Raw genomic sequence first — 25,775 nt, forward strand, 5'->3', positions numbered from 1 at the left:
CAGTTACATGGAGACCCTTTCGCCATTCGCTTGTCTTATTCCGCACACCCATAATGATGCTCTCTACGAACATCATACCAGCAGATGGCTTCAACCGCATCAATCTATCAAGCATACCGAAGTCCCGCTCTACTCCTACATTCGTTTTCGGCACACTCTTTGTCTCCTTCACTTTCTCTTCTCCCATTTCAGAGTGCTTTCCAGAAGGCAGGTGATCTTCCAACATTTTTTCGGTTACCTGACAGTATGTCAGGAAGAGCACTTCCAGTACCTGCTTGGTCATAGGATCAAGCTCAGGATTTGGGGTGACCAGTGCAGTGAAGATGGGGTCTAAAGGGTCATGTTTGCCTTCGAACAGAACATCTTCACCGCGCATGAACTCACTGGAGTCATCAGACCACCTTTCAAAGCAGGAAAGCATCGATGTGTAATGCTCGTTCATGGTAGCAATGTGACCTGGCTCGTTTATGACTTGCCACAGTGGGCCAGTCACCAACTTGTCAATTAGACCGAGCGCACGTACGGCTGCGAGAAACTGATTGACGCCAAGGTCTGCATTCACCGCCTTTAACAGTTGATTGCCCTCCGCATGTTCCTGGAAGAATTCTTTCAATTCTTTGGCGAGAAAGAAAACGCCGGCACCGTTGTGGAAGATGATGTTAAATCTGTTCCCCTTGAAAGGAGCAAGAGGAACAGATGTGATCCCTTTTGTCCGCAAGAAAGATCGGAATTGGAGGGGTTTACCTGCCTTCTCGCACCCACGGTCCTGTACTGCCTTGCATATCGTGCGCACCAAACGCACGGTACCGCACCCACTCTCTACATGGACTCCAGGCACTGTCTCTGCGCCAACTTTATCATCACCAAAAATCATACGCTCCCATGTCTGAAGAGCAGTACTGGAATAATCGGCAAGCCCTACCAAAAAGTGAAGTCCACAGTAGAAATCGTTCATACTAGCAAACTTTGCCTGTTCTTCATTGTTCATGTCAGCCCATCCTTCAACAATGTTCGGCAGAATAGACTCTCTGTACTCCTTCAGGAGGTTGTTGAATTTTTTCTCGGCTATATGGCGATCACTCATTGTGTTCTTGATGTTTGCAATCATCTTCTGCACTGTGTGCGTTGACCCTGGCATGTCGCTGACTTCCTGCAATATGCTCAGCAATGTATCCAGCGCTATTTGAGCAGTCCCACCTTCGCTCTCTCTCATTCCAATCGTCATGGCTGATGGTCCGCTGCCGTCATCTGATTCCTTGTAGACATCATAAGACATCATAAGAAGAATAGTGGTGTCCAAATTTGGTTGTTGCGTCACTTGCCATAGTCAAGTCCTTGCCTTCTGCTAGAGCTCTTGCAACTTGAACTTGGGCGAGCTTGCGTCCTTCCAGCATTATGGTGCATGCGGATGTCGTTTTGGGGAGTTTTACATCATCCATGGGTATGTCTGTTAGCCCCTCCAGAACAGTCCTAACAACACCCTCGCATGTTGTGGAGCTCACCCCATGCTTTACCATCAAGTCCTGATAAACCTCTCTTATACTAGCAGTGTACGTTTGTTTAGATTTGAAAGTCGTTGGTCTCTCTTCGACATCAACACCCAACTCACTCTTCAGTTCTTTCAATTCTTTCCGCAAATCAGCTATCAAACTAGATGTCGCTTTCTTCTCTTCTCCCGCTTTTTTCCCCACTTCTTTCTTTTCACGGATGTTTCTGTACAACTCCTTCTTCTTCCGTCTCAAGGTGTCAAGATGTGACGTGCTATGCTTTAGCTGTTTCTCACTCTTTCTGAGCCCTTTTTGTGTTATTTTATGGCTGTTTTTAGCCGCTCGCAACTTCTTCTTCAACCGCTTTACAACCGCCTCCCTATCACTGGGGTCTTCCTTCACTTTCAAACTCTGTTTAGCGTCCTTTTTAGCGTTCATTAATTCCTTCCTCACCTTCAATAATTGTTTCTTGTTTTTCCTTGCGTTCCGGATCTCTTTCTGACGCTCTTGCACATTCGAAATCGATTCATACCGGTTGCTAGGGAGTTTTGGGTGGATGTATTTTGCCACTGGACAATAGGACAGAGTTAAGACTCTGAATTGTCTCTTATCTTTACAGCCCGTTTTCTCTGTTATTCTTCTCATCACATTGACAGACTTGCTGGCCTTCTCGCTGTAATTCTGGATGGTTAGCATAGTCCATATAGGTCAAGTTTTATATCATTTTAAAGCTTACAAGCTGGGCTTTCATATTCAGTTAAAATCAGAAAAACCAAAATTTCTGAATTATTGGTCGTTTTGTCGTGGAGGGTCACATTTAAGATTTCAGTTTAAATGGTCAAATCATTTGAATGTACAAAGTAATTTTGTGAACTGCACCTACCTATACTACAATCTTTGTAAAAAAATGTTGGAGCAAAATGCTTTCCTCAGTCCCCTCATACAGTGCTGAAGCACCAAGTGTTGTTTCTTGTCTATGGAAGGAACTAACTTTGTGATAGGGGTTTGGGGACGGGATCATTGTTTATCTTCAGGTGGAGTTTGGATTTTGCCATCCATTTCAACAACAGTTGGGCAATGTTGTTCATCTTCAGGTGGAGTTTGGATTTTGTCATCCATTTCAACAACAGTTGGGCAATATTGTTCATCTTCAGGTGGAGTTTGGATTTTGTCATCCATTTCAACAACAGTTGGGCAACATTGTTTATCTTCAGGTGGAGTTTGGACTTTGTCATCTGTTTCCACAACAGTTTGGCAATATTGTTCATCTTCAGGTGGAGTTTGGATTTTGCCATCCATTTCAACAACAGTTGGGCAATGTTGTTCATCTTCAGGTGGAGTTTGGATTTTGCCATCCATTTCAACAACAGTTGGGCAATGTTGTTCATCTTCAGGTGGGGTCTGGATTTTGTCATCCGTTTCAACAACAGTTGGGCAATATTGTTCATCTTCAGGTGGAGTTTGGACATTACACTGAGGTGCCTGCACCTGAAAGGAATACAAAGAATAACTATATAGATAACATGGATATCTTTGCAAAATTAGGCCCATGTCAATGTACCCCACAGAAAAAATCAAATAGATGCAACATTTAGACAATGGTATAGATCCAGGGTGTGTGTCAATGTACCCCACAGCCTAGAATCTAGATCAGATGGAGTAAATATATAAATGCTATACAATGGTGATTCAAGATCAAAGAAAAAGCTGTACTGCTGTAGACCTAGTTTTAACTTAGACACAGCATGCACAGACCAAAATCAGGTACCAGCTAGGAGGCAGGACCGCACGCGACCACGGCCGGCTCAGCCCGGGGCTGCGCCACCCAGTACAACGGCTGTGCGTTCGAGCTGCAATACCCAGTGCCCGATCAGACAGTACCAAAAAAAAAATTCATGTTGAAGAATTAGAAAGAAATATATACTCTGGTCTACTGGTAATGCATACTTACTTCTAAAATTGACGATTTGGTCGGTCAGCTCCCATTTCCTCAACAACGAAGCAACTTTGTCGTCCGCCATTTCACCGCTGTGTACTCAGGTTGGTGTACTAATACTAGATCTATATAGGGCCTTTAGTATATACCGTATGCATGTATTATGCACACACGTTTTTTTTCTTTTGCGGCCGCGTGCTGTGCAGGGCTTTTCGTGGAGGCAGTGTAAATCTGGGAGTGCAATTTACTCAGAGTTAAGTAAAATTTAATGCCACTGGAGCAAACTTTACTCATCAAGAATGAGCAAAACTAAAAATAGACAAAAATTGGAGCAAACTTTACTCAAGAAGAATGAGCAAAACTTAAAAAGGAAAAAAAAAGAGTAAATAGTCAGAGTTTGCTCAATATAGGAGACTTGTACGTTGTAAAAAGTACATTATTGCTCAATATTGAGCACTCTTGTGTTTACCTCGGCGATATTTTACCCCATGGATTTAGACCAAAGACCAAAGACCAAAGATGTTAGAAACTGGTCCACACATGAATGATCTTATTGTAGACTAGTTCCTAGGGTAAAACAAGTGTCTTCACTATAATTCCTATAGATCCTAACGATTTCTGTTTAGTGTTCGAGCACCCTAGCCTTTTACATGTTAGCTTTAAATCCCTATTTACAGAGAAACTTCTCTTCTAACTCAATGAGTCAAAGATAGAGTCAAAGAATTAGAGGAAAACTCTGCCACTCAACCTGTCCTCTGCCTGCTAGAAATATTTGTTGAATCTGGCTTCCCACGACATGAGCACATATTGAGGGTGGTCCATCTGACCGCCTCATCCTTCCACACATCCTTCGCAGTTTTCAACCTCTTGGCCGTAATGATGTAAAGATTGGCCTCTGCTGCCTCATCTCCACTAATCTTCTTGTGTAGCCCTGATCTAGTGAATTCCCCTGGCTCGTCCCGTCTGGCCGCCCCATCTCCCAATACCTCCTCCTCTTCCCCAATGATTGGGAGATCTCTTGTGTATTGTTTTGTGTGCATACAAAGTAAAAAAAAAAGATGTACAGTTTACCCTCATCAACCTCCTCCCTAACTCCAGGAAGCTCCAACACCGGCGCTGCATTGCCGCTCGATAACAGACAGGTTGACAAGCTGGCTGCTATAATTGCTCGCCATGTTGCGCGCTCTCCAGGTGAAGTCCCATCTGCGAGCTGAGCTCAAAACGAATGAGAATCCCCGCTTTTCCCATGTCCCTCGGCCCTTCTCAAGCTCGTGCATATTCAGCGATTTTGAGCGCTCGGCGCTTGATAGCATGAATATTCATATTTTCTGTGCCTCTGCCGTAACTTCTCTTCGGCATTTTGAATCAACGCTGCAACATGGAAGAATCGTTGGTGTAGGACTTTGAATAACCCTTCAATTAAGTCTTCAATTTTAAAATTGTCGGAATTGTCTCACCTGGTAATGTGCCATTTGGCTAAGGATCGACTGATCCCTAGCCTCCAGAATGGCCTTGGCCCGCTCTTTATCCTTCACCTTCTTCTCCTTTGCCAGTGACTTCTCTTCTTGCACCTTTTCCTTCTGCAATTTCTTCAGCCTCAAAGACGCCGCTTTTTTCTTTTCTTCAGCAAGTCCTTTTTGCTCTCGAATAAAACCAAGGGGAAAGAAGAAGAGAAGATCAATGGAAAAAGCCTACAAATCAAATATCAAATATGTACATTTATGATTTACATGTACAGATGAAAATCAATGAGGGACAAAGTGAGTTATCTTGGTGTGATAAGTATGACCGTCATGTCTGTCTGCTTGCTTACAAAAATTAAAACGTACATTGTACACAATGCCAATATTAATACAGTATAAAAATCATCATGAAAATTTACAGTGACGTCTTTGTGTCATGAACATGGTGACATTCATATTTGCATACCTGATTACAATTCTTCTTGATTGAACATAAGTTGTAGATGATGCATGATAGGTACATGTGTATGAACATGCTAAAAAGTTATCTAGTTAAGTTACATCCAATTTTGTCAAATTTGATTAATCATTTAAAGACTTAAGATTCCTTTCTATAATAACTACTTCAAACCATGCCTTGCTTGCGGCATGGTATGACTGCCAGCCATCTTTACTTGTGCGTAGGTGCCCTGCTGGCACCACCTCTTCAATCCCATCTTCCTTATACCTTATATAGATGTATTCTAGAGGAAAGAAAGAAAGACAGAACCATTAGGTTTTCTTCCATGTAGATCTAGAGTAAAATAGGGATTTTCAGCCAGTTAAGAACTTTGTTGAGATCTAAATAATGTGGTTACGTTATCAAATGTGGCAGACCAAAAACATCCGGTTGAGCTTTGTAATACAAAGAGCATCCGTCAGTGCGACCCCCAAAAAATGAATCCCTTGGGTTCAGTGGATTTTTGAATTTTCTTTTAGATCTTGAATTAACGGCATCACTGTTGGCTCAATCCTCTCCCTATTCCAGTCATGTTCCCATACCATGGTGACATTGTAGCCTGCATTCTTCAATAGTTGAATCCTATGTAATGCCTCATTGTATAGTACTCCAATCTTTTTATTACAACGCCGATTGACGGTATCTGGTTTATAGCACACTTCACATCCGTGAAAGTAACACCCTAAAAATTCAAAGATGTGTTTCTCATCCCCTACCTCTGCATAACCATCGACATAGCGCCCACGAACTTTACGCTCGCCGCCATTGAAAGCATGGCCTATTTCTAACCCTAACTCTTGGCCCTTGTCATGCAACCATTCCCCCGCTTTGACCGAATGGCGCTTAGGATTAGTGTATCCATCCGTGGGGATGAGCGCTATGATGTCGGGTTTGAGATAATTGGTTTGAAAGAGGAGATTGCAGGCATTCGGCAGAGTGAGACAGCGTAGAAAGGGGTCTATACACTCCTCATTCGTTTTGGTCCTGCTTATCTCTTTAAACTGCTTCCTAAATATTTTATAGCTCTCAAGTAATACTTTAACATCGCTCTGACAATAATCCAAAATTTCATGTTGGAAATTAAAGACATAGTCTTTGGGCATGTTGTATACCATTCTTTGAATTCATGGAGGACGTTTTTCATCATTGAACTTGTACCGTAGTATGTTTTGTCTGGGAGGGGACCTACATAATTTTCATTTTCCTCTTTATTGAATAGATGAGGGAAGAAACCCTTTTTTATTCCTTCGATGCCAAACGTTTTAGGTAATTTTGCCAGCCCCATCTGAATAAAGTTCAGGCTATCTTTGACTACGATTTTGCAATCGTTCGTACGTAGACTCATGATTTTTCCTGGTTCCATAAGAATAGCACTAGGAATGTGTTAGGAGACAAATGAGCCAAGTCTAGAGTGAGATGAGGGGAGTGTAGGGTGAGGTTTCATAAGCCTAGCCCTATAGGAAAGTGTTATGAGACAAATGATCGCTATTTTAACCCCAATAATAATAACAATAAGTTGCAATAACACAAGTCTAACGTTAGAGTGAGATGAGCCCTAGGAAACAGTGGTGTTAGTCTGTTACTGTTACTTGTTAGGAGACGAACAGTTACATTACGTTAGTCTTAAATCATGTAAATAGGCCCTTAGTTAAAGGCTTAAAGTTACTACTAGATCTACTAGATCTGAACGTTAGATCTAAAGTTAGATCTAGTACTAACGTTCTTGCTAGATCTAAAGTTAGAATAGATCTAACGTTAGAATCTAGACTCTAACATTTAGACAGTAGATTCTAGACTAGATCTAAGTAATCGTCGTTAGTTACTTTTTTAGTTACTGATAATACTTTAGTTTAATAGATCTAGAATCTAAGTTGAGTTAGATCTATGAAGAGGGCAACTAAACTTACTTGGATCATGATATACTTCTTCGAAGTCTTTCACATACGTAACTGAGGATGATATCTCGAAAGACTTTACTACTGGGGCAACCTCCGATAACGATGGTACCCATCCTTGCCATCCATTTCCTTCCACTTCGATTGGAGTCCACATGTGGTCCCGAGAGTTCGCCATGTTGGGTACAGCATCCCCCGCATGCATGACATGAAGCATGTGAAGTGAATAGGGCTGTCAAATATCATAGCTACCGGTATAGCCAGCAGACTGCTAGCTGTTATCATTTTGTGCACTATACATGTGGGCAGTACTTTCTCCTCCCCCATCTCTCCCAGAGCTGCATGCTCACTCTGTGCATTGTGTGGTACCGGTACGTGATTGGCCGGGTCTTGATAAATATTCATTTTCCGTAGAGCAGGGTTTGTGCTATTGAATATTCATGATTTGCTCGATCTTCCGTGCAGAATCACTTCCCTCAAGCCAACCTTGGATAAAAAGTGCCTACCTTAGCAAACGTGCCAGGAAGTGGTCGTGTATGATGGCATCGTGTATAGTCGTCGTCCTCCTCCATTGGAACCTCTTCCTCTACTGTCTGTAAAAAAAAATTTTTTAAATAAAGACAAAATATAAACATCCTGTAACGTTATACTTTTAAAATAGTCTTCCTACTAGTAAACTTTTCCATGTGTTCATTACAAATTAATATCATTTAACAAATAATTTGTAACTTTGTGTAACTTACACAAGGCTGAAGACTATAAATAACCATATTCTGTTTTTATTAAATACACTTGCATTAATGGATACCCAAATACTACGCTATACCCCCCCCCCCCTAAGAAAAAGTACACTTGTTTATAGACATAAAAATCATCCCTAATTCCCTTCTGTACAAGACTCCTTGTTTATCTCTAGCTTGTCTCACTCCCTCAACAAAATCTTCACCTGAAGTGATTCATTCCTAACCAAACCTATTGGGGGCTGTGTACCTTGTTTAACATAATCTATTACTTTTCTGATGGAAGGGTCCTTACTTTGTTCTTCCTCCCAGTCTGGGGGTAGGCCAGGGAAGCTATGAGGGGGGTCACTAGCACAAGTAAAAGCATTTACAGTAGCATCTTCCACGTCAACATGTAGGGCATAATTAACTACCGCCTGGAATGCTTCAACTGAAATTGGGGGTTCACTAGTTACTGGGGACTCTGTACTACAGGTGGGCTGGGGTTGTCGAGAAAGAGCATCGGCGTCAATGTTAAGCTTACCGGAGCTGCTAGCCAACGTTGCCCTGTTGCATCAAGCTTCGCCGTGGTTAGAACATAAGTGAGAGGATTATTATCTGTACAAACATGTACTTTGTTCCCATACAGAAAATCATGGAACTTATCAGTCACGGCCCATTTCAAAGCTAAAAACTCCAACTTGTGAGCAGGGGCATTCCTTTCACTCTTATTCAAGGAACGACTGGCGTATGCTATGACCCTTTCCTTCCCGTTTGCATCTAGCTGATATAGGGCTGCACCCAGTCCGCGAATTTGCGTTTTACACCCTGGCCTGGACCTTTTCCCAATAAATTTCAAGGAACCGACTGGGAAAAGTCTATCCATGACAAGATATTGCGCGCGCACGTAGCTCTTCTGCAATGCTCAACGTACGTCCTATATGTCCAGTGTCGCGGTACGCGGTACATGTACTTTTGTATCGAGACGTACGAGTGAGAGAAAAACAACGAATAACAACAGAAGGAAATAGAGAAAAACAATAAATAATTAAAGAACAGAGAGGAAACAAAGAATGTCATAAGCAGAGAGAGAAAACAAAAACTAACTTGAAAGAAAGAGAGAAATTAGAGAAGGAATTAATCAAAGTAAGGAAAGAGAGAAACCAAATAATATTATGGTTTTTGTGGTTTAATTCCGCCTTCTTCAGGGTTTCAATTTTTGACGTGTAGCCTACTTTCAAACCATTTGCTGATTCGGACCCCCCCCCCCCTAACACACGTGTACACATATCGACACATACACAGACTACACTCGACATAATATGTGTAATGGTAATGTAATACATAAACTGTGATTTAAATATTGCACTCGTACCATTTTCTATTATTGTGGGATCACGTCTTTCATTTTTTAAATTCATGTCATTTGTTTCTAAGACCTAATTTCTCTAATTCTCTTGACCCCTCTCCCTTCATATTTGTTTTCTAAGACCTCCCCCCCCCTCATCTCTCTTCATATTTGTTTTCTAAGACCCATTTCTCCCCCGCCCCCCCCCCAATCTCTATTCATATTTGTTTTCTAAGACCTCTCTCTCTCGACCCACTCTCTCTCTCGTATGTATTTCTCAGACCCCTCTTTCTTTCTCTCTCATTAACCCCCTCTTCATATTTGTTTCTAAGGCCTCTCTCTCTCTCTTCATATTTGTTTCTAAGACCCCCCCCCCCTCTCTTTCTCATTTCTTGATATTTGTTTCTAAGACCTCTCTCTCTCTAGCTCTCAATTCATGATATTTGTTTCTAAGACCCCCTCTCTTTCTCACTTCTTGAATTCATATTTGTTTCTAAGACCTCTGTCTCTCTCTCCCTTTCTCTCTTTCTCATTTTAAATTCATGATATTTGTTTATAAGACCTCTCTTTCTCTCTTTTTCCATTCATCACTTTGTCTAGTGTAATGTACAGACACATAACATATAAAGGAAATTATACACCAGTTTTACATGAATTCATTTGCACTTTATTTACTGCTTTACATTCATATACTTTTTTTTTTCGTGAAGGTAATCTAATCCTTCAATGTCAGAGAAGTAATACAAAAGATACAGGAGTATGTGTATGCATAAATAGTTATATAAAGAAGAAATATGTAGTAAAAGTGAAAGCAAACAATAGTAGAAATTTGAACAGATAATTTGACAGTGTGTTAAGATTTAGATGCAAGAAATGACTATAAGAAATTTTTATTTGAAAATACATGCACATGTAGATAAAAAGAGATCTGAACATAGGCGGATTCATGGGCGCAGAGGCGTGCACCGCACTTTACTTTGGAGATAACGAACTGAATACACATAATAATGGATGATACATGAAAATATTTTTCTTCAGCGAGTAACAATATTTCACGTATTTCGCGAAAATTGATCATCCAATATTATAATTATTATTTAGATACTCCACAGAGATATTGTGATTTATTCACCATTTTTTATAATATACTAGTACATGTACTTGTAAACTGCATCTTGGCAATTGAAGCTTGAAACGAGTGCAAATATGAAATTTCCCAAGCATTTATGTGGTGCTGGTGCACAACTAACATGAAAAGTTAAAAATGTTTGAATTTCAAGAAAACAGTAGGCCTACCGTAACACTAATATAATCATTTACCTGTACAAAGTCGAACATCTAGAATTTACATATCCCAATCCAAGTTGTTACTTGAAGTTATTGTGACGTTACAATTATTGAAAACGAAGTAGTTACTTGGATGGTGCAATTTCATATGGTGACGTCACGTTTAATAGCTGCATGCGCACAATCACTAATAATGGCGTGGCTTAAGAGGAAAAATAAAAAAGAGCAACATAGGTTTTATTGTTACTTCACGTTAGCTGAATGCACACAATCATGTATTGACCAATCATAATCTTGTGGGCGTGGCAGAATGTTCATTGCGTCCAATATTTTATGTTATTATGAATTCTCCATAGGCTTAGACGTTAAGAAATGAGATTTAATATTTTAGCTCTCTGAGACGACCGTGACGGACCTCCAAAAATATCGTTGCCTCTAAAACCCTAAATCTAAATAATAGACCTAATATATATAACAACATAACATATAATAATATTTCCTTTATCCCAAATTTTCAGGTCCCAGGAACCTCATCATTATTAAAGGTTTCCACTGGTGTAAATTTGGCAATACTCCCTCAAAGCTATGGATAAGTTTGTGTGTACAATGCTTTTCATATAAAGTTCATTGACTTTTTGACCTTTGAACTTTGTCGAATATGACCCATATTCGAACTCGACCCGAGTCTTCAAGAGATGCAAGTACCACTGGTGTGAATTTGGTGATACTACCTAAAGGCTATGGAAATTTATTGTGAGTACAACATAATTGTTGATGCCGACAATGACGTCGGAAAGAGTGACGTCTATATACATGTACGCAGGCAAGACAAAAACTATGTTTTACTATGGGTTTTGCCTAGAGATTGGCACATTGTGACCGCATGGTTCAGATTATGTGGTGCAGCTGCACGTTTTTTACGTGGAAGCTGCGATGACTGTGATGACTGTGATGACTGACCACCTTTGGCATAGCCATGTTCTTCAACTGTTGCCTGCTTGGTCGGACGTCCCGATGTCAAGTTTCTCCTCCCCCCAATCTTCACTCTTCTGCGAGCAATGGCTGTTGGCTGCACGCCAATGCTAGGTCCAGAAGTCTTAAGGATACCTACCTTGGGCTTAACCTTGCGCCTGGCAAGGTTGACGCCACTGTATCTCCCATACATTCTGATAGCAGATGTGAGACTGCTATCAGTCTTAAGCCTCCTATGAGACTGTAGCATAGCCTTAAAGGGCTCTGCAAATGTGGCAGGGTCCTGCTTAAGCTTCTCCTCCATCTCTAAGAACATGTTGTGGACTCTTTCCACAAGGTCATCAGATTGTGGAGCTGAAACAGACATAGAAAATGATGATTAAATGGCAACCCTGGTTGATTCTTTCAGAAATAATAATAATTAAAAAAACACTATGCAAAAATAAAAGTAGAGAATGTGTAGTTGATTTGGGGGAAACTCATACTTAAGGGTAAATCAGAAATGACTACACACCTTGAAAAACTGCCAACTGCTTAGATGAAAGTAATTATAAATATTAACCTTTTTACAATTTTATGGTAGAGAACTCTTCCGATTTCTTCCTATTTCTCTTGATATTACACATGTGTTAGGACACTTTAATACACAGTTAATGCACATGGGTAAATTTAGGTGACTGGGTGTACACCAATTTGCATCAAAATACTAAAAGGCTTGCTTCACATAGCTACAACTTATATTGCCAAGACTGTAATTGACTTTAAAAATTACTTTGAAAATTATCCATACTCTAAAAATGGGATTTATAAATTTAACCATGTTTACTGGTAGAGTACACTTCAGATGACAGGCCTACTTATATCACAGTGAATTCTCAATACCCATATGAACTTAATCAGACTACATAATAATTAGATAAAGGTTTATAATTCAACTTACTGAAATGTGCTCAGATGTTATCCAAGCGATCCCTCGTAAATAATGGTTTAGTTGTAATACGGATGAAAGACAAAAAATGTGAAAAGAGTTAGGTCATGCACATGAATGAAAAACAGTGACAATATATCATGCACATTTCCGAATACTTGTCAGGCACCTTCAATCATTCTGCAGGCTCATAACAATCTGTAAATGGACAAGACTTCATGCTGGTAAGTAACACTAACATGTTAGAAACTTGATGTGTGCGACTTCATTCCAATATGCCTCTGCCTATGTTTAACTATTCACCCTGCCACACTCAACATCTTAATATGTTGATGACACAAAACACCAGATAATGACCTCTGTGACCCTTGACCTTTGACTTACGTACTCCAAAATCTAATCAGATCGTCTTCTTAATGGTGATACATACTATAATCAAGGTTGAAGTTCATGTCTCAAGTGGTTGTTGAGATATCACGATGACTGACAGATGGACAAATCCTAATGGGTCATTATAATGAAGATGATCAACAAATTATGAATTCAACGTCCATGATCAAACAGTCCACTCCCGATATAACGAGCACGGATACAACGAGATTTCGTTATAACGAGGCAATTCTCCAGGGCCCAATTTTAAAATATTCATGTATAAACCTATGTGGTCAGTATCTTTGATATAATGAGATTTCATTATAACGAGGTAATTGGTTTGGTCCCGAGCACCTCACTACAACGGGAGTGGACTGTAGCATGCAATAAAACACATGAGAAAATCTGGAACAATATAATAAGAGAACTGGAATATATTTTGGAAATTTTCTTGTATTATTTTTTTATTTACGTTTGTCTTAAATTTTGGGATCAAGAAGATTCTCTCTAGCTTCCTTATTTTAATTGTTGATTTAACCAGAGCATTATGATCCAATAAGCATGTACCAAAATAATAATGGCCCTACATGTATATGTTACTCAACAACTTTCTGACCGTCGACATGTGATCTAGTTATCTCCCAAAATTAATGAGAATTTTGGCTCTCCGGCCTTCATTCATCCCATTTCAAATATTGAAAACATTCATTTATCCAGAGCTACATGTACCTGTTCGATTTGATTTACGCATTGGATGCACTACCTAAGGTAATAAATGGTTATTTAAAATAATAAAAACACGATTGACCAGCCTTTTTATATTAAAATATCAGAATATAAAATCCTATGAAACTTAAATGCATGTTCTCCTTTAGATAAAGTTTAGTTCTGGTCTTGAGATTGAAATGTGGAAGAACTGTCTCAAAGTGATTGGGAAAGGTTTATTATAATGCATCTAAGAATTGGTGTATGCTTTTGGTATCACCAAAATGATAAGAAATCAACTTGATTCTGCTAGGAGAGTCACATGCACTGCACACAGATATGCATGTATGTGGCTACACACAAATGTTCGGTCTGAACATTTGAGCTGCTTTTCTCTTATTATGAATGTGAGGTCATTTGAACAACAATCTTTTGTAGTGGATCTTTTTACTAATCTTCCTAAATAACATGAAAAGAATTTGAAAGCTCACAATAATTGTTTTTCACCTTTCCCACAACAGTAGCTTTTCTTCCCTTTTCCTTCTCTTCTCTCTCACTCTCAATCTCACCCTCACACCCCTCTTTCCGTTTCTATACCCCTTGATTTTACCACTCTCCCTACCCTTTTTATATTTCATTTAACCATGTTTATAGTTGTTTAAAGATACCTAGTTGTTTACAGAAATAGTTTTTGGTTTGGCAAACTCTTAGGGGTTCCAATTACAAGCTCTGCATCCAAGGGGTCCTAACCCTCTCTTTCAGAATATTGTATGTGTATTTATTGTTTTCATCATATGTTATTCTTTGTATGATTGATTGGTTTAAATAAATTGAACTTGAATTTGAAATTTAAAGCAAAACATATTTGCAATAAGCTGTGTTATACTTACATTGAGAGGAGCTGCTGCCATGAAGACGCCTGTCAAATGCATTATGGAAGTCCCTCTGAACACGTAGACTGTCAATACGAGCAAGTTGGGGATCCTGAGAAGATAGGTACCCCTATATAGGAAGTGTTAATTGGCATTTCCGGTTAATTAGTTAATCCTTCCGGTTAATTAGTTAATCCTTCCGGTGACTTCCGGTAAACAATAGGGGAGTGTTAATGAGTTAATTGGGGTGTCCTTCCGGCGGAAGTTACGTAATGAGGGTACATCCCCTGGAGGAAGTTCTTTTGTTTACATCATTCATTCATTCATGGAGAGGTGGAGGATGGACGTGTGTAGGGTACGAGGGACAAGGACCAAATGACCAAACAATGGGCCACCCGGCATGTATGTTGAATGTGTGTGTTACCGACCAATGAGAATGCGAGGATTTTTTTAGAAAGGAAGTGACCCAAAGTTGGTACTTGTTTGTGATTGGACGAGAGAAAATGGTGAACCTATGGGCAAGTATCATATGACATCTAACTGTCGTTGAGTCAACATCGCTTTGTTTTTGTTGTAATACTGGCCAGATTCTATAATGTACCATGATTTCTACATGTGATTTAATGCACAAGCTTCGGGCATGTACATGCCTGGAAGAAGTATCGAGTTTTCGTGAGGAATATTATGAAGACCTTGAACCAGAACAACATGCTTTGGTATTTGCAAGGTCATCCTACTTTTTGAGTTTGCAGGACTTGGAAGATGGTAAGTGCTAATCATATTTATTTATTTATTTTCATATTCATAATTGAATAATGTTGTAGTGTTACCATATCGGGTTTGCATCTGGAATTCAAGAAGGAGATTAAGCATCGAAAATCCATAATAGGCAACGATGTGACATAATGAGTGTTTTTTTTTTGTTCAATGCAAATTAAATAATGATTGATATCTCCATTTGAAACATAAACTCACGTGTAAGCAAAAAAAAAAGAAAAGATTTATAAAGTATTATAAAGTATACGTTCAAATTATAAATTTAATTAAATTATTCAATTATACTTGTAGGGATTACCGATGATGATTTAGTGGATGTGTTCGTCGAGAACCAACAGCCCCCTCTCCCCCTAGCAACGCAGCACCAGCAAGGTCTTCCACATGACGCAGCTACTCCATGGCAACCAAATTTTGATGACGGTTAGTGTATACTTCATTTATATATACATCAATGCAAAGGATCATTGGATGAATGTTCATTTTTTTTTCTTCATGTATGAAGACAACACAATACATTGTAGCGGTTGAATGAAACTTTTTATCCGTTCTTATATATCTTTTTTTTTTTTTTTTTTATTTTTTTTATCTCATAGGCATTTCCGATGACCATTTAATGGAGATGGACATCAATACAAATAAGCCATGTGACGCAACATCAGTACCTGGCCCCTCTAACCGCCAACCAGCAGCAACAGCAGTGGCTGGACCCTCCCGCCATCCAGCATCAGCAGTGGCCGGACCCTCCCGACAACCACCAGCAGTGGCTGGACCTTCCCGTCAACCAAGAGCAGTGGCCGGACCCTCCCGACAACCACCATCAGTAGCCGGACCCTCCCACAGTCAACCAAGAGCAGCAGCAGTAGCCGGACCCTCGTCTTTTCATGTTGGGGGATCTAAGAAACGTGTTGTAGATGCACCGCCTGCAAGAGAACCCAATCTCCCTACTCATCACGTGACCAAAGTGAGTCAAAAACATGTACGCAAATACAATGCTAATGTAACTGATTACACCGTTTCTTTCCAACCCATAGAAAATAACGGTCCCATGATAGAAATGATGCCACGCGTAAATGAGATGTTTGAAAATATCATTGAAGAGATGGTTGAGGGGGTAAATGATAGAGATTTTGTTAGGATTGTTTTCAATTCCCCACAATTAGATAGACCCGTTAGTATGCCATTTGTAAGGAGGGATCAAATGAATCACGAAGCATTTGCAACCAAACTTGAGAATACTATTCAATCGAATGATAAGGTAAGCTTGGACGAAACAGTCTCTTTCAACATATTACACATGGCTATGCCAAATGGTGGTGGTTCCAATGTGAAGTGCTTAACCATCGAAGAGACATTGTCCAGAAAAAGATGCATCATCAGGATGAAGAATAAAGATAACATGTGTTGTCCAAGGGCTATCGTAACTGGCATTGCCCGGATTGAAAAACACCCTAATTTTGAGTCGATCAAACGTGGTTACAAACAGCAAAGGGAATATGCCATTGAGCTGTATAAACAGGCCAAACTTCCAGAAAATACCAAATGTGGCATCGAAGAGATTAAACTCTTCGAAAAGACGGAATTCATGGCCGGTTTCAGGGTGGTGGTTGTTTCAAAAGAGCACTTAAACTTCATTACGTATGCTGGCCCCGAAGACAGGCAGCATACCATTTATCTGTATGTTCATGACAATCACTTTGATCTCATTACTTCAATGGCCGCCTTCTACAACAAGTCATATTTTTGCCACGAGTGTTTGGTAGGATACGACAAGAAACTCAGACACGACTGCATTTTCCGCTGCAAACTTTGCAAGGGAGATGACTGCCCCGCCTCCAATGACCCCGATTCCTACAAATTGTGCAAAAAATGTAACCGTAACTTTAAGAATGCTCATTGTTTGTCAAATCACAAGCAACATGGCGTATGTGACCTGTACTTCAAATGCCCCGAGTGTCAGATTCTTTGTAACAGAGAGACGCTTAGAAAGCATAAAGCCAAGCACATTTGCGGCCAAACTTTCTGTCGATTATGCAAAAAGTATGTTAATCCAGGTCACAAATGCTACATTCAAAAAGAACCACAACGGGAAGAAAAGGATGACTCTTCCGATGAGGAGGAGGATGAGGTTAGGCGCACATTGACAAATGAGGAGATGGAGGAGTTAGGGCTTAATAACGCAACGGAGAGAGTTATGGTTGATGATGATGATGATGATGTTACTGACCCTGGTAGGAAACCCGCTGGTCTAAGAAATCTCAATAAATACGTCTTTTTTGACTTTGAGTGCACCCAAGAAACGGGTCTGCATGTTCCTAACTATTGCGTGGCCCATAGGGCATGCAAGCATTGTGCTGAAAAGCCATTTGAAGAAGAGTGCAAACGCTGTGGGAAGTTAGAGGACAAGCAAAAGGTTTTCAAAGGTCCTAATACCGGGGATGAATTCTGCGAGTGGGTATTTGGATCCAAAGAGAATTCACGCTCTGTTTTCATTGCTCACAATTTCAAGGGGTATGATGGTGTTTTTATCCAAGATTATCTCTATCGGAATTGCATCATCCCCAACCTCATACTTGCTGGAGGGAAAATCATGAGCATGGATGTTTCATTCAATCAGATCAAATTCATTGATTCTTTGAACTTTTTTGCCATGCCCCTTTCTGCTCTTCCCGCTACATTTGGAGTGGAGGAATTGAAGAAGGGTTTTTTTCCGCATCTCTTCAATACGACAGCCAACACTCATTATCAGGGGCCCGTACCAGATGCCAAGTACTATCATCCATCTGGCATGTCGCCAAAAAAGAGGGAAGAATTCCTTGAATGGTATGAGAAGGAGGTTGCATCTGGAAAAGATTTTGTAATGGAGGATGAAATACATGCCTATTGTGTGAGCGATGTTGACATATTGAGGCAATGTTGCTTGAAATTCCGGAGCATGTTTCGAGAGATCACCAAACTCAACCCAGAGGATACGGGTGTTGACCCATTCTCGAAATGCATCACCATCGCTTCTGCGTGCCATTTGGTGTATCGGAGAAATTTCTTAAATGAAAACTCCATCGGTGTCATTCCTCCTCTTGGTTACGCACCAAAAGACATGCAGTCTAACAAGGCATTGAGATGGTTGGCGCATGTCGCGGAACAAGAGAATATCTACATTCAGCACGCGAGAAATGAAGGTGAAGTGAAAGTGGGTAGATATTACATGGACGGTTATTGCCTAGAAAACAAGACCGTGTACGAATTCAACGGTTGTTTCTGGCACGGCTGTCAAAAATGCTACTCATTCAACACAGACAGTGGTCGACCTGGAGTGAAGAAAACGATGGGGGAGCTATACCTCGACACGCTCGAGAAAGAAAGGTGCGTACAAAACATACTTAAAGATTGGAAGTACGTTACGATGTGGGAGTGCGACTGGAAAAAAGAAGAAAATTCCATCCCTCAACATATCAAGCAAAGCTTGCCTAACCCCATCCCCCTCAATCCTAGAGAAGCATTCTATGGAGGTCGTACCAATGCCAGCTGTCTGTTGTACGAATGCAAAGCTGGTGAAAAAATAAAATATGTCGACTTCACTTCCTTGTACCCCAGCATAAACAAATACGGGTCTTACCCAGTAGGCCATCCCCAGATCATCACGCAAAACTTTAAAGATTTGTCGGATTATTACGGTCTGGTAAGATGCAAAGTATTACCTCCCCAAGACTTGCTCCATCCTGTTCTCCCATGCAAGGTGAACGGTAAACTTCTCTTCCCTTTGTGCTACACTTGTGCAAAAAATGTCCAGCAGACACCATGTACGCACAGCGAGAATGAACGCATCATTCACAGCACATGGGTTACCTTGGAGGTGGAGAAGGCTGTGGAAAAGGGGTACAAGGTAATTGAAATTGAATCTGTCTGGCATTTTGGAAAGTTGGCGCAGAATCTCAGAAACAAGCGCATTCCCATTGATATGTTAGATGTAGATAACCTCTATAGGGCCAATGGACTGTTCACCGCTTACATCAATCAATTCCTCAAGATCAAACAAGAAGCCTCGGGCTGGCCCGATTGGTGCCGAACCGAAGAAGATCGAGAAAAGTACATCCAAAATTACTTTGAGAAGGAGGGCATCACATTGGACCGAGAGAACATAAAAAAGAACAAGGGGTTGAGATCTCTAAGTAAACTCATGCTCAACTCCTTCTGGGGGCGGTTTGGCATGAGAAGCAATCTCCCAAACGTTAATGTAATTAGCGATCCTGCTCAGCTCTACGCACTTCTGACCTCGGATGAGTACAGAGTGCTTGATTTCAACTTCATCAATGATGAGATGGTAGAAGTTCGATATGTCAAGAATGATGAGTTTGAAGAGCAGAGTCCTCGATCCAATGTGGTGATAGCTGCATTCACGACGGCACAAGCGAGGCTAAAATTGTACGACGTCATTGACCGAGTGGGGGAACGTGTCCTGTATTACGACACGGACAGCGTCATTTACCTCGAAAGGTCAAACAGACCCGATGAATGGTGTCCTCCACTCGGGGATTACCTCGGCGATCTCACTGATAAGCTGGATGGGAGATACATAACTTCCTTCATCTCAGGAGGCCCAAAAAATTACGCCTACACAACAAACACCGGTGAGAGCACCTGTAAAGTAAAAGGGATCACCCTAAACTACAGCAATTCTCAGGTCATCAATTATGAAACGATGAAACAAATGGTAAAAAATGTAGGCTCGGGCCCTTCCGAAAAGATCACCGTCACCAACCCCCACCAAATCACTCGTGTCAATAAAAGACAACGAATCGAGACTCGAATGGCGCGTAAGGACTACAGGGTCGTGTATGACAAGCGCGTCATCAAGCCTGACTTTTTTACCATCCCGTACGGGTATGTAGAGTAATATATATCATTCGTGACATTTTTTTTTACTCTTTATCTTGTTTTTGAGGGGGGGGGGGGTTATTTATTTCATGGATGATGGCACATTGAATCATTTCTATGAGTAGCCGTTATGCGAGAAGCATGCTCTCGGAGGGACAGTCTTATGTCTTTTTTACAAGACCTACATCATTTATAGGTCTTGTTATTTTATTTGGGGTGCATACAGCATTGTTCATTTATTTCACGTTGCAATCCCTTAAACCAACCGAGGCTCCTTTGAACTCGACATCTCTGGCAGTGGGGATTGACCAACAAACGGCAGAAAACATCGTATCCACAACGTTGCATGATGGGTTGGACTACATTCCGTAGTAGAGGAGTACGCCTCTGTTCGTTCTATTATTATCATACTTTATGTATGTTGAGAGAATTCAGGGCATGGATTGGGAGAACCACGCTGCGTATTGCACGTGCCATCACCTACATCAATCCATTGCACTCTACATTCACCCCATTTGCCGTTGGTAAGGCCATACGAGGAGGGTTGACATTTTGTCGACGATTGTTACCATGACCGTTAAATTTGTGCATCCTTTTACCTGCATGGTGGCAGGCCCTACGGGGAGTGGCAAAACTGTCTTTGTACGAAAACTGTTAAAATACAATCAGGATTTAATTGAAAAACCACCTCAAAAAATTATTTGGTGTTATGGCGTGTATCAAAAAGCCTATACTGAAATGATGGCCGAAGTGCCCACTATAGAATTCATAGAAGGATTTCCAAGTAGTTTTGATGGTGTTATTGATCCCAACTTACGTAATTTGATCATTGTTGACGATTTAATGGCAGAATGCACAAAAGATGCAAATATGACGAGTTTGTTTACGCGTGGATCGCATCATCGCAACCTCTCTGTCATATTTATTGTTCAGAATCTTTTTCATGCTGGTAAAGAGACCCGTACCATCAGTTTAAATGCTCAGTATTTAGTCATTTATAAAAACCCCAGGGACAAATCGCAGATTACACATTTAGGACGTCAACTTTACCCGGGTCAAACAAAATATGTGCAGGAGGCTTACAACGATGCCACCAAAAATCCTTACGGTTACTTGTTGATTGATTTAAAAGCGAACACGTTAGAATCTCATAGATTAAGAACACACATATTTCCAAATGAATTTACTACTGTGTATGTACCAAAAAAATAAAAGTATAAGGTAAGACGTGAAGTTGGGAAATTATCATTAGTTCATCATGTCTCACAACGTAAAGACCCATGTGCCTGAACTGCGCGTACTTGCCAAGTGCACTCCTCGACAGAGGAAAGCCTTTTTGGAGCATGCAACTAAAACATTGATTACTTGTCTTTCGGAATGCTGCTCAAATACTTTAAAAGGCAATGTACCTCTAACAGCTTCGCAAAAGAAGACTTTATCTCGGTATAAGAAACATATGCGAAAAGCTGCTGATAAACGTAACAGTCATAAAGTCAGAAAAGATACTTTTGTACAAAAGGGAGGATTTTTAAGCGCAATTCTCGGTCCTATTTTGCGGCTTTTGACGGGATAGATGGAGTATACCAAGAAAATGACGTTGGTACCGGAGGAAATGGCACGGGCAGTTCAGGCATCCATGGGAAGTGCTCAACCCACGAGCAGGGTGTTATCCAAGTTGGACGAGAGTATTCAATCCATTTTACAATCTAGCGGTGTATCGGACAAGGATAAAGTGGTCCAATACCACGAAGCTTTGCAAAAATATCTACAATTACAACATCATGAGGCAAGACCCACGTCGATTCATGTCAAAATGACAGAACAGCCTCCTCTGGAGAGCATCGCTCAAGATGCACCCTCTCAGAGTGAGACGGAGCATACCGGCTCCATGAGGGAACAAGTTTTAAAGACGTTGCCCGTGACGTTGAAGCACAAAGCTAAATTATTGATGGATCACGTTTTAAAGAAACCAGAAAATGAATTATGGGGATGGAATACTCGCGGTGAATTGGTTTTTAATGGTCGGGTCATCGGAGGTTCCAACGTCATTGATTTGATGTATGATGTATTAAAAGATCGTAACATGGCCAAGCCTATGGGTTGGCAATACTTTTTACAGGTCCTGCGAGACGCCAATGTACCAGAAACGTTGATTTTGAACAAAGACAGACGTGAAATCTTGCAACATATCAAACTGAAAGGGGCGAGTGCCACAAACTCCCCAAAAGTGTTACCACAAACACCACCCATCATCACGACGAGGTCTAAAATACATGCACCTTCAAAAAAATCAAAGAAACCTTCTCTGAAATGGGAAAGCTTTTGATCGATTGTGGATATATAGAACCAAAGAAAAAAAAAAGTTGGAATAGAATAGTTGCAATATTTCACGTCTTTTATTTACATGTATATATTGTGTACTGATGATTATGTATGTAGATGATATGAAAAGTTCTGCGATGGATATGTTTTGTATTTTAAACGTAATATCAATTTACCGTGCTATTACACGCTGAAAAAAAAGATGTTGGTCTATCTAGGACTCTCACGTACTTTTCTCTTGACTTTAGAAGATAATCTTTCACTCGCTATTTCTGTACATTGTTCATGTTTCGTTTCATACAACTGGAATTTATTCATCATTCTATCATTCACCCCTCCCACACTCTCTCCTGAAGATTGTTAAATTGTAAATACTGTGACAACTGTAACAAAGAAGAAAAAAAGACAATTGTACTTTTTATTGTAACTGAGAAACTTTATTGAAATATATATATATATATATTGACATAATAAATTTGACATCAATGGTATACACGATAAGAGTTGTTCATGCGTTTTATATACAGTTTTTTTTCTCTCTATGCATGCATGTGTGTGCGTGTGTGTGCGTGTGTGTGTGTGTGTGATTGGATTTGTCAAGACACACTTTATACATTTGAAATACATAAACATACAAATTTTCTTAACAATGAAATCTTAAACAATGATATATATATTTTTTTTTCATCTATTTATTTCTATCAATATTTAAATACTACATAATACTACTACTTCATATGATTACAACTACTACATCGACTTCAAATTCATGCACAATCATTAATTAAAGGACTTTGCAATTTGTTTTAGAATGAAACTTGGATCGTGAATGGGTGCATTTTTGTTTGGATAGAGTCGTTGGATGGATGCGTGAACTTTCTTGTCATTTTGAGCACGGCTCTGATTGAATGTGGATACGATACTGGCCATACTATCTCCCCTGACCCGATGCAATAGATAATACAAACAATACTGCCCACACACGGCGGACCAAAACGATTGCAAGGACCTTTGGTTATAAGTCCATGCTTTGGAAAACTTGTTCAGGAAAGGTTTAAAACGAGGAGAACACATGGAAGGATGTCTCCCAAATGAATCCAAAAATTCACCCCCTTTAGTTTTGGTGAAGTAGATGGCGACCCAGTGGCTTCCATCTTGGTCGTGCGTATCTACATTGGCAATGAGTGCTGCCGGGTATGTTTTTATGACTGTGGGTAGACCGTCCGATGGGAAAACCCCTAAAAACGTGGATTTTAATTTTAGATCAGACTCCCCTATGTATTGCAGTTGTCGAGTATCCATGCCATAAAAATGTTTAAACTATTTATAACACGAATGCCCCATTAACCCCCAAAGTCGATGATGACGTTGCGGTTTCTGTCTATTTCTATCACGCTTTCATATTCTGCATAGACCATCACATTCACTGTTTCTGGTAGTTCTCTCGCAAATTGCATCTCTAGTCGAACGTTGCCATGTTTACGCAAGTTGAAACAATCTCCCGTAGATAGATCGGGTGTCATGTCAAACGCGTACAGCGTGTATCCCTTGTCGTAGTCGGTTCTGGTAATCTGATTCCCTTTGTCATGAAACATAGAGTTGATGCCTGAAAAGAGTGTCTGGTATGCCAAGATGTAGTTGGGGTCAGGTGCTGAAAAGTTGGGGCGGATGGGTTTCCATGGTATTTGCTCAGAGTCTGCGTACAGTGCCAAGAAGTTCAGGTCGTAATGATGAAAGTTGAATGGATTTTTTGCGTAGTTTCCGTTGAAAGCTGTGTTACTGACGCACCCAATGACGAGGCGTTTGGGCATCTGCCCCAGGATGAGGCTTTCTCTCGTGAATGACAGGTTCCCTCGTGGTATAGAAAATGTTTTGACCTCGGATCGGCGGATAGGATACTTGGCTGTCTGCGTTTCTAACGTCTTGGCGTGGAGAAGGGATGTCTCTGGGCTCAATTTGACTCTTCTCACATGCAATGAGGCGCTGGTGATGATGACTTTGTATTCGGCGTTCTGGACGGATGACATCAGACTGAAGCTGTTCTTGCTGCGATTGAGTTTAAGTTTAATATCCACGCCACCCAGGAGCAGTTTGTCTTGAAAGACCATATCGAGATGAAGAAGACCCACCATGTCAACGGTCTTGCTCCCTTTGATGAAGCGATGTCTTTCTTTCAAACCCATATTACCCGCATCCTCACGTAGGGGATTCCCATCGTCCATGTGACCGGGCGTGTCCTTGTAAAAGAGGGCGGATGTTAGCTGAGATTCTTTGGCTTCAGGCCCGTACGTAAGCAATGTCTCCAGGGCTGCCCTGTAGGCGTACGTGTTTGTGGATGGGGTGATGAGTCTGTCATTCAGCATCAAGTCCACGTCGCTAAACAGGGAGTGTAAAAACATGTTGGTCGGGCCAACTTGGGCATCTTCAGCCAGTGGTGTACCATCTCCATTCACAACTTTTACTTGCAGATGGATGAGAGTTTGCGAGAGGTCCGTGTACTCCTCCGTGGATCCTTGCAGATGAAATTGGATGGGGGTTGTGTCGGAAATGTTTGTGAGAGGGAAAAATTCAACCCATTTTCCCTTTTCCACAGTCGTTTGGGTAGGGGGGATGCTGAACAAGTCTGTTTCAGACTTTGAGCATTCGCAAGACATGTGATGTATTCTCTCCATTTTTTTTCTTCTTTTCTTTTCTTTTCTTTTCTACCGGTCAAATATATCGGAAGTTCTCCTTCTCTTTGCATTTGGCAAACTGACGGGGTCCTTCTTGGGACGCTTCCTTTTAACCTTTTTTTTCACCCTGCCTGATGAATTGGAAGTGAATTGCTGACCCAACTTTTTGAGATTGGATGTGGTGGCAGATGCCAGGGATTTCCCATTAGCCACGTCACGCACCACATTCAACCCGGTCTGCCATGCTTTCTTGCCAAGTAATTTCCCTCCCGATTTAACGATGGGGATGGCAGATCGGAGAAGCCCTTTTAACATACTGCCTAATCCATACCCCCTTTGCATTCGAGCTCCTCTAAAGACGGGTAATCCACCCCCTCCGCCTCTTCCATACTCCATGATGCGGATTAAAGATGAAACGATCGTCTCCGTACAGAACGAAAATGTAGTTTCAAGACCACCTTCCCGTTTTGAAATGGCACCTTGTCTCCAAAGTCACTCCTTATATCTATGTGTATAGTGTCAATGTATTTGCTCTTGACGGGGAGGTAATGGGGAGTTTGGTAAGAACGGTCGACAACCTCGCCAGCACGTTTGTGATCCACCGCCACGATCCTAAGCAGAGGAGCGCTGATATCCCCGACTCTCTGAT

At 40.8% G+C, this 25,775-nt stretch overlaps 2 protein-coding genes across 3 annotated transcripts; one reads left to right on the plus strand and one right to left on the minus strand.

Moving 5' to 3' along the window:
- The first annotated feature begins 14,600 nt into the window (after positions 1–14,600).
- On the plus strand, positions 14,601–22,366 carry LOC105445801. Of its 2 annotated transcripts, XM_011681800.2 has the most exons (3): positions 14,601–15,248; positions 15,552–15,680; positions 15,854–22,366. In XM_011681800.2, exons 1-3 carry the CDS (start codon positions 15,086–15,088, stop codon positions 20,149–20,151), a joined length of 4,590 nt encoding a protein of 1,529 aa, XP_011680102.2. In that variant the 5' UTR covers positions 14,601–15,085; the 3' UTR covers positions 20,152–22,366. The 2 variants fall into 2 exon arrangements, with proteins under 2 accessions (XP_011680102.2, XP_030840543.1); XM_030984683.1 differs by lacking the exon at positions 15,552–15,680.
- Positions 22,367–23,797: 1,431 nt separating this feature from the next.
- On the minus strand, positions 23,798–25,522 carry LOC100888287 (uncharacterized protein F54H12.2-like). The gene is made up of 2 exons (XM_003726573.2): positions 25,207–25,522; positions 23,798–24,966 (listed from the first exon to the last, which is right to left on the minus strand). Exons 1-2 carry the CDS (start codon positions 25,520–25,522, stop codon positions 23,798–23,800), a joined length of 1,485 nt encoding a protein of 494 aa, XP_003726621.2.
- Between the last annotated feature and the right edge of the window lie 253 nt (positions 25,523–25,775).

This window comes from Strongylocentrotus purpuratus, unplaced genomic scaffold (genome assembly GCF_000002235.5).
Source record: "Strongylocentrotus purpuratus isolate Spur 01 unplaced genomic scaffold, Spur_5.0 spur5_scaffold_14, whole genome shotgun sequence".
NCBI classification, from domain to species: Eukaryota; Metazoa; Echinodermata; class Echinoidea; order Camarodonta; family Strongylocentrotidae; genus Strongylocentrotus; species Strongylocentrotus purpuratus.

Bases quoted from the DNA above. Each gene is read 5' to 3' on its own strand.
- LOC105445801 (XM_011681800.2), top strand. From the start codon at position 15,086: ATGATTTCTACATGTGATTTAATGCACAAGCTTCGGGCATGTACATGC. The intron at 15,249-15,551 runs GTAAGTGCTAAT...TTATACTTGTAG, and splicing joins TTTGCAGGACTTGGAAGATG to GGATTACCGATGATGATTTA. The intron at 15,681-15,853 runs GTTAGTGTATAC...TTTATCTCATAG, and splicing joins GCAACCAAATTTTGATGACG to GCATTTCCGATGACCATTTA.
- LOC100888287 (XM_003726573.2), bottom strand. From the start codon at position 25,522: ATGGAGTATGGAAGAGGCGGAGGGGGTGGATTACCCGTCTTTAGAGGA. The intron at 24,967-25,206 runs GTTTGCCAAATG...TTCATCTGCAAG, and splicing joins TCCCAAGAAGGACCCCGTCA to GATCCACGGAGGAGTACACG.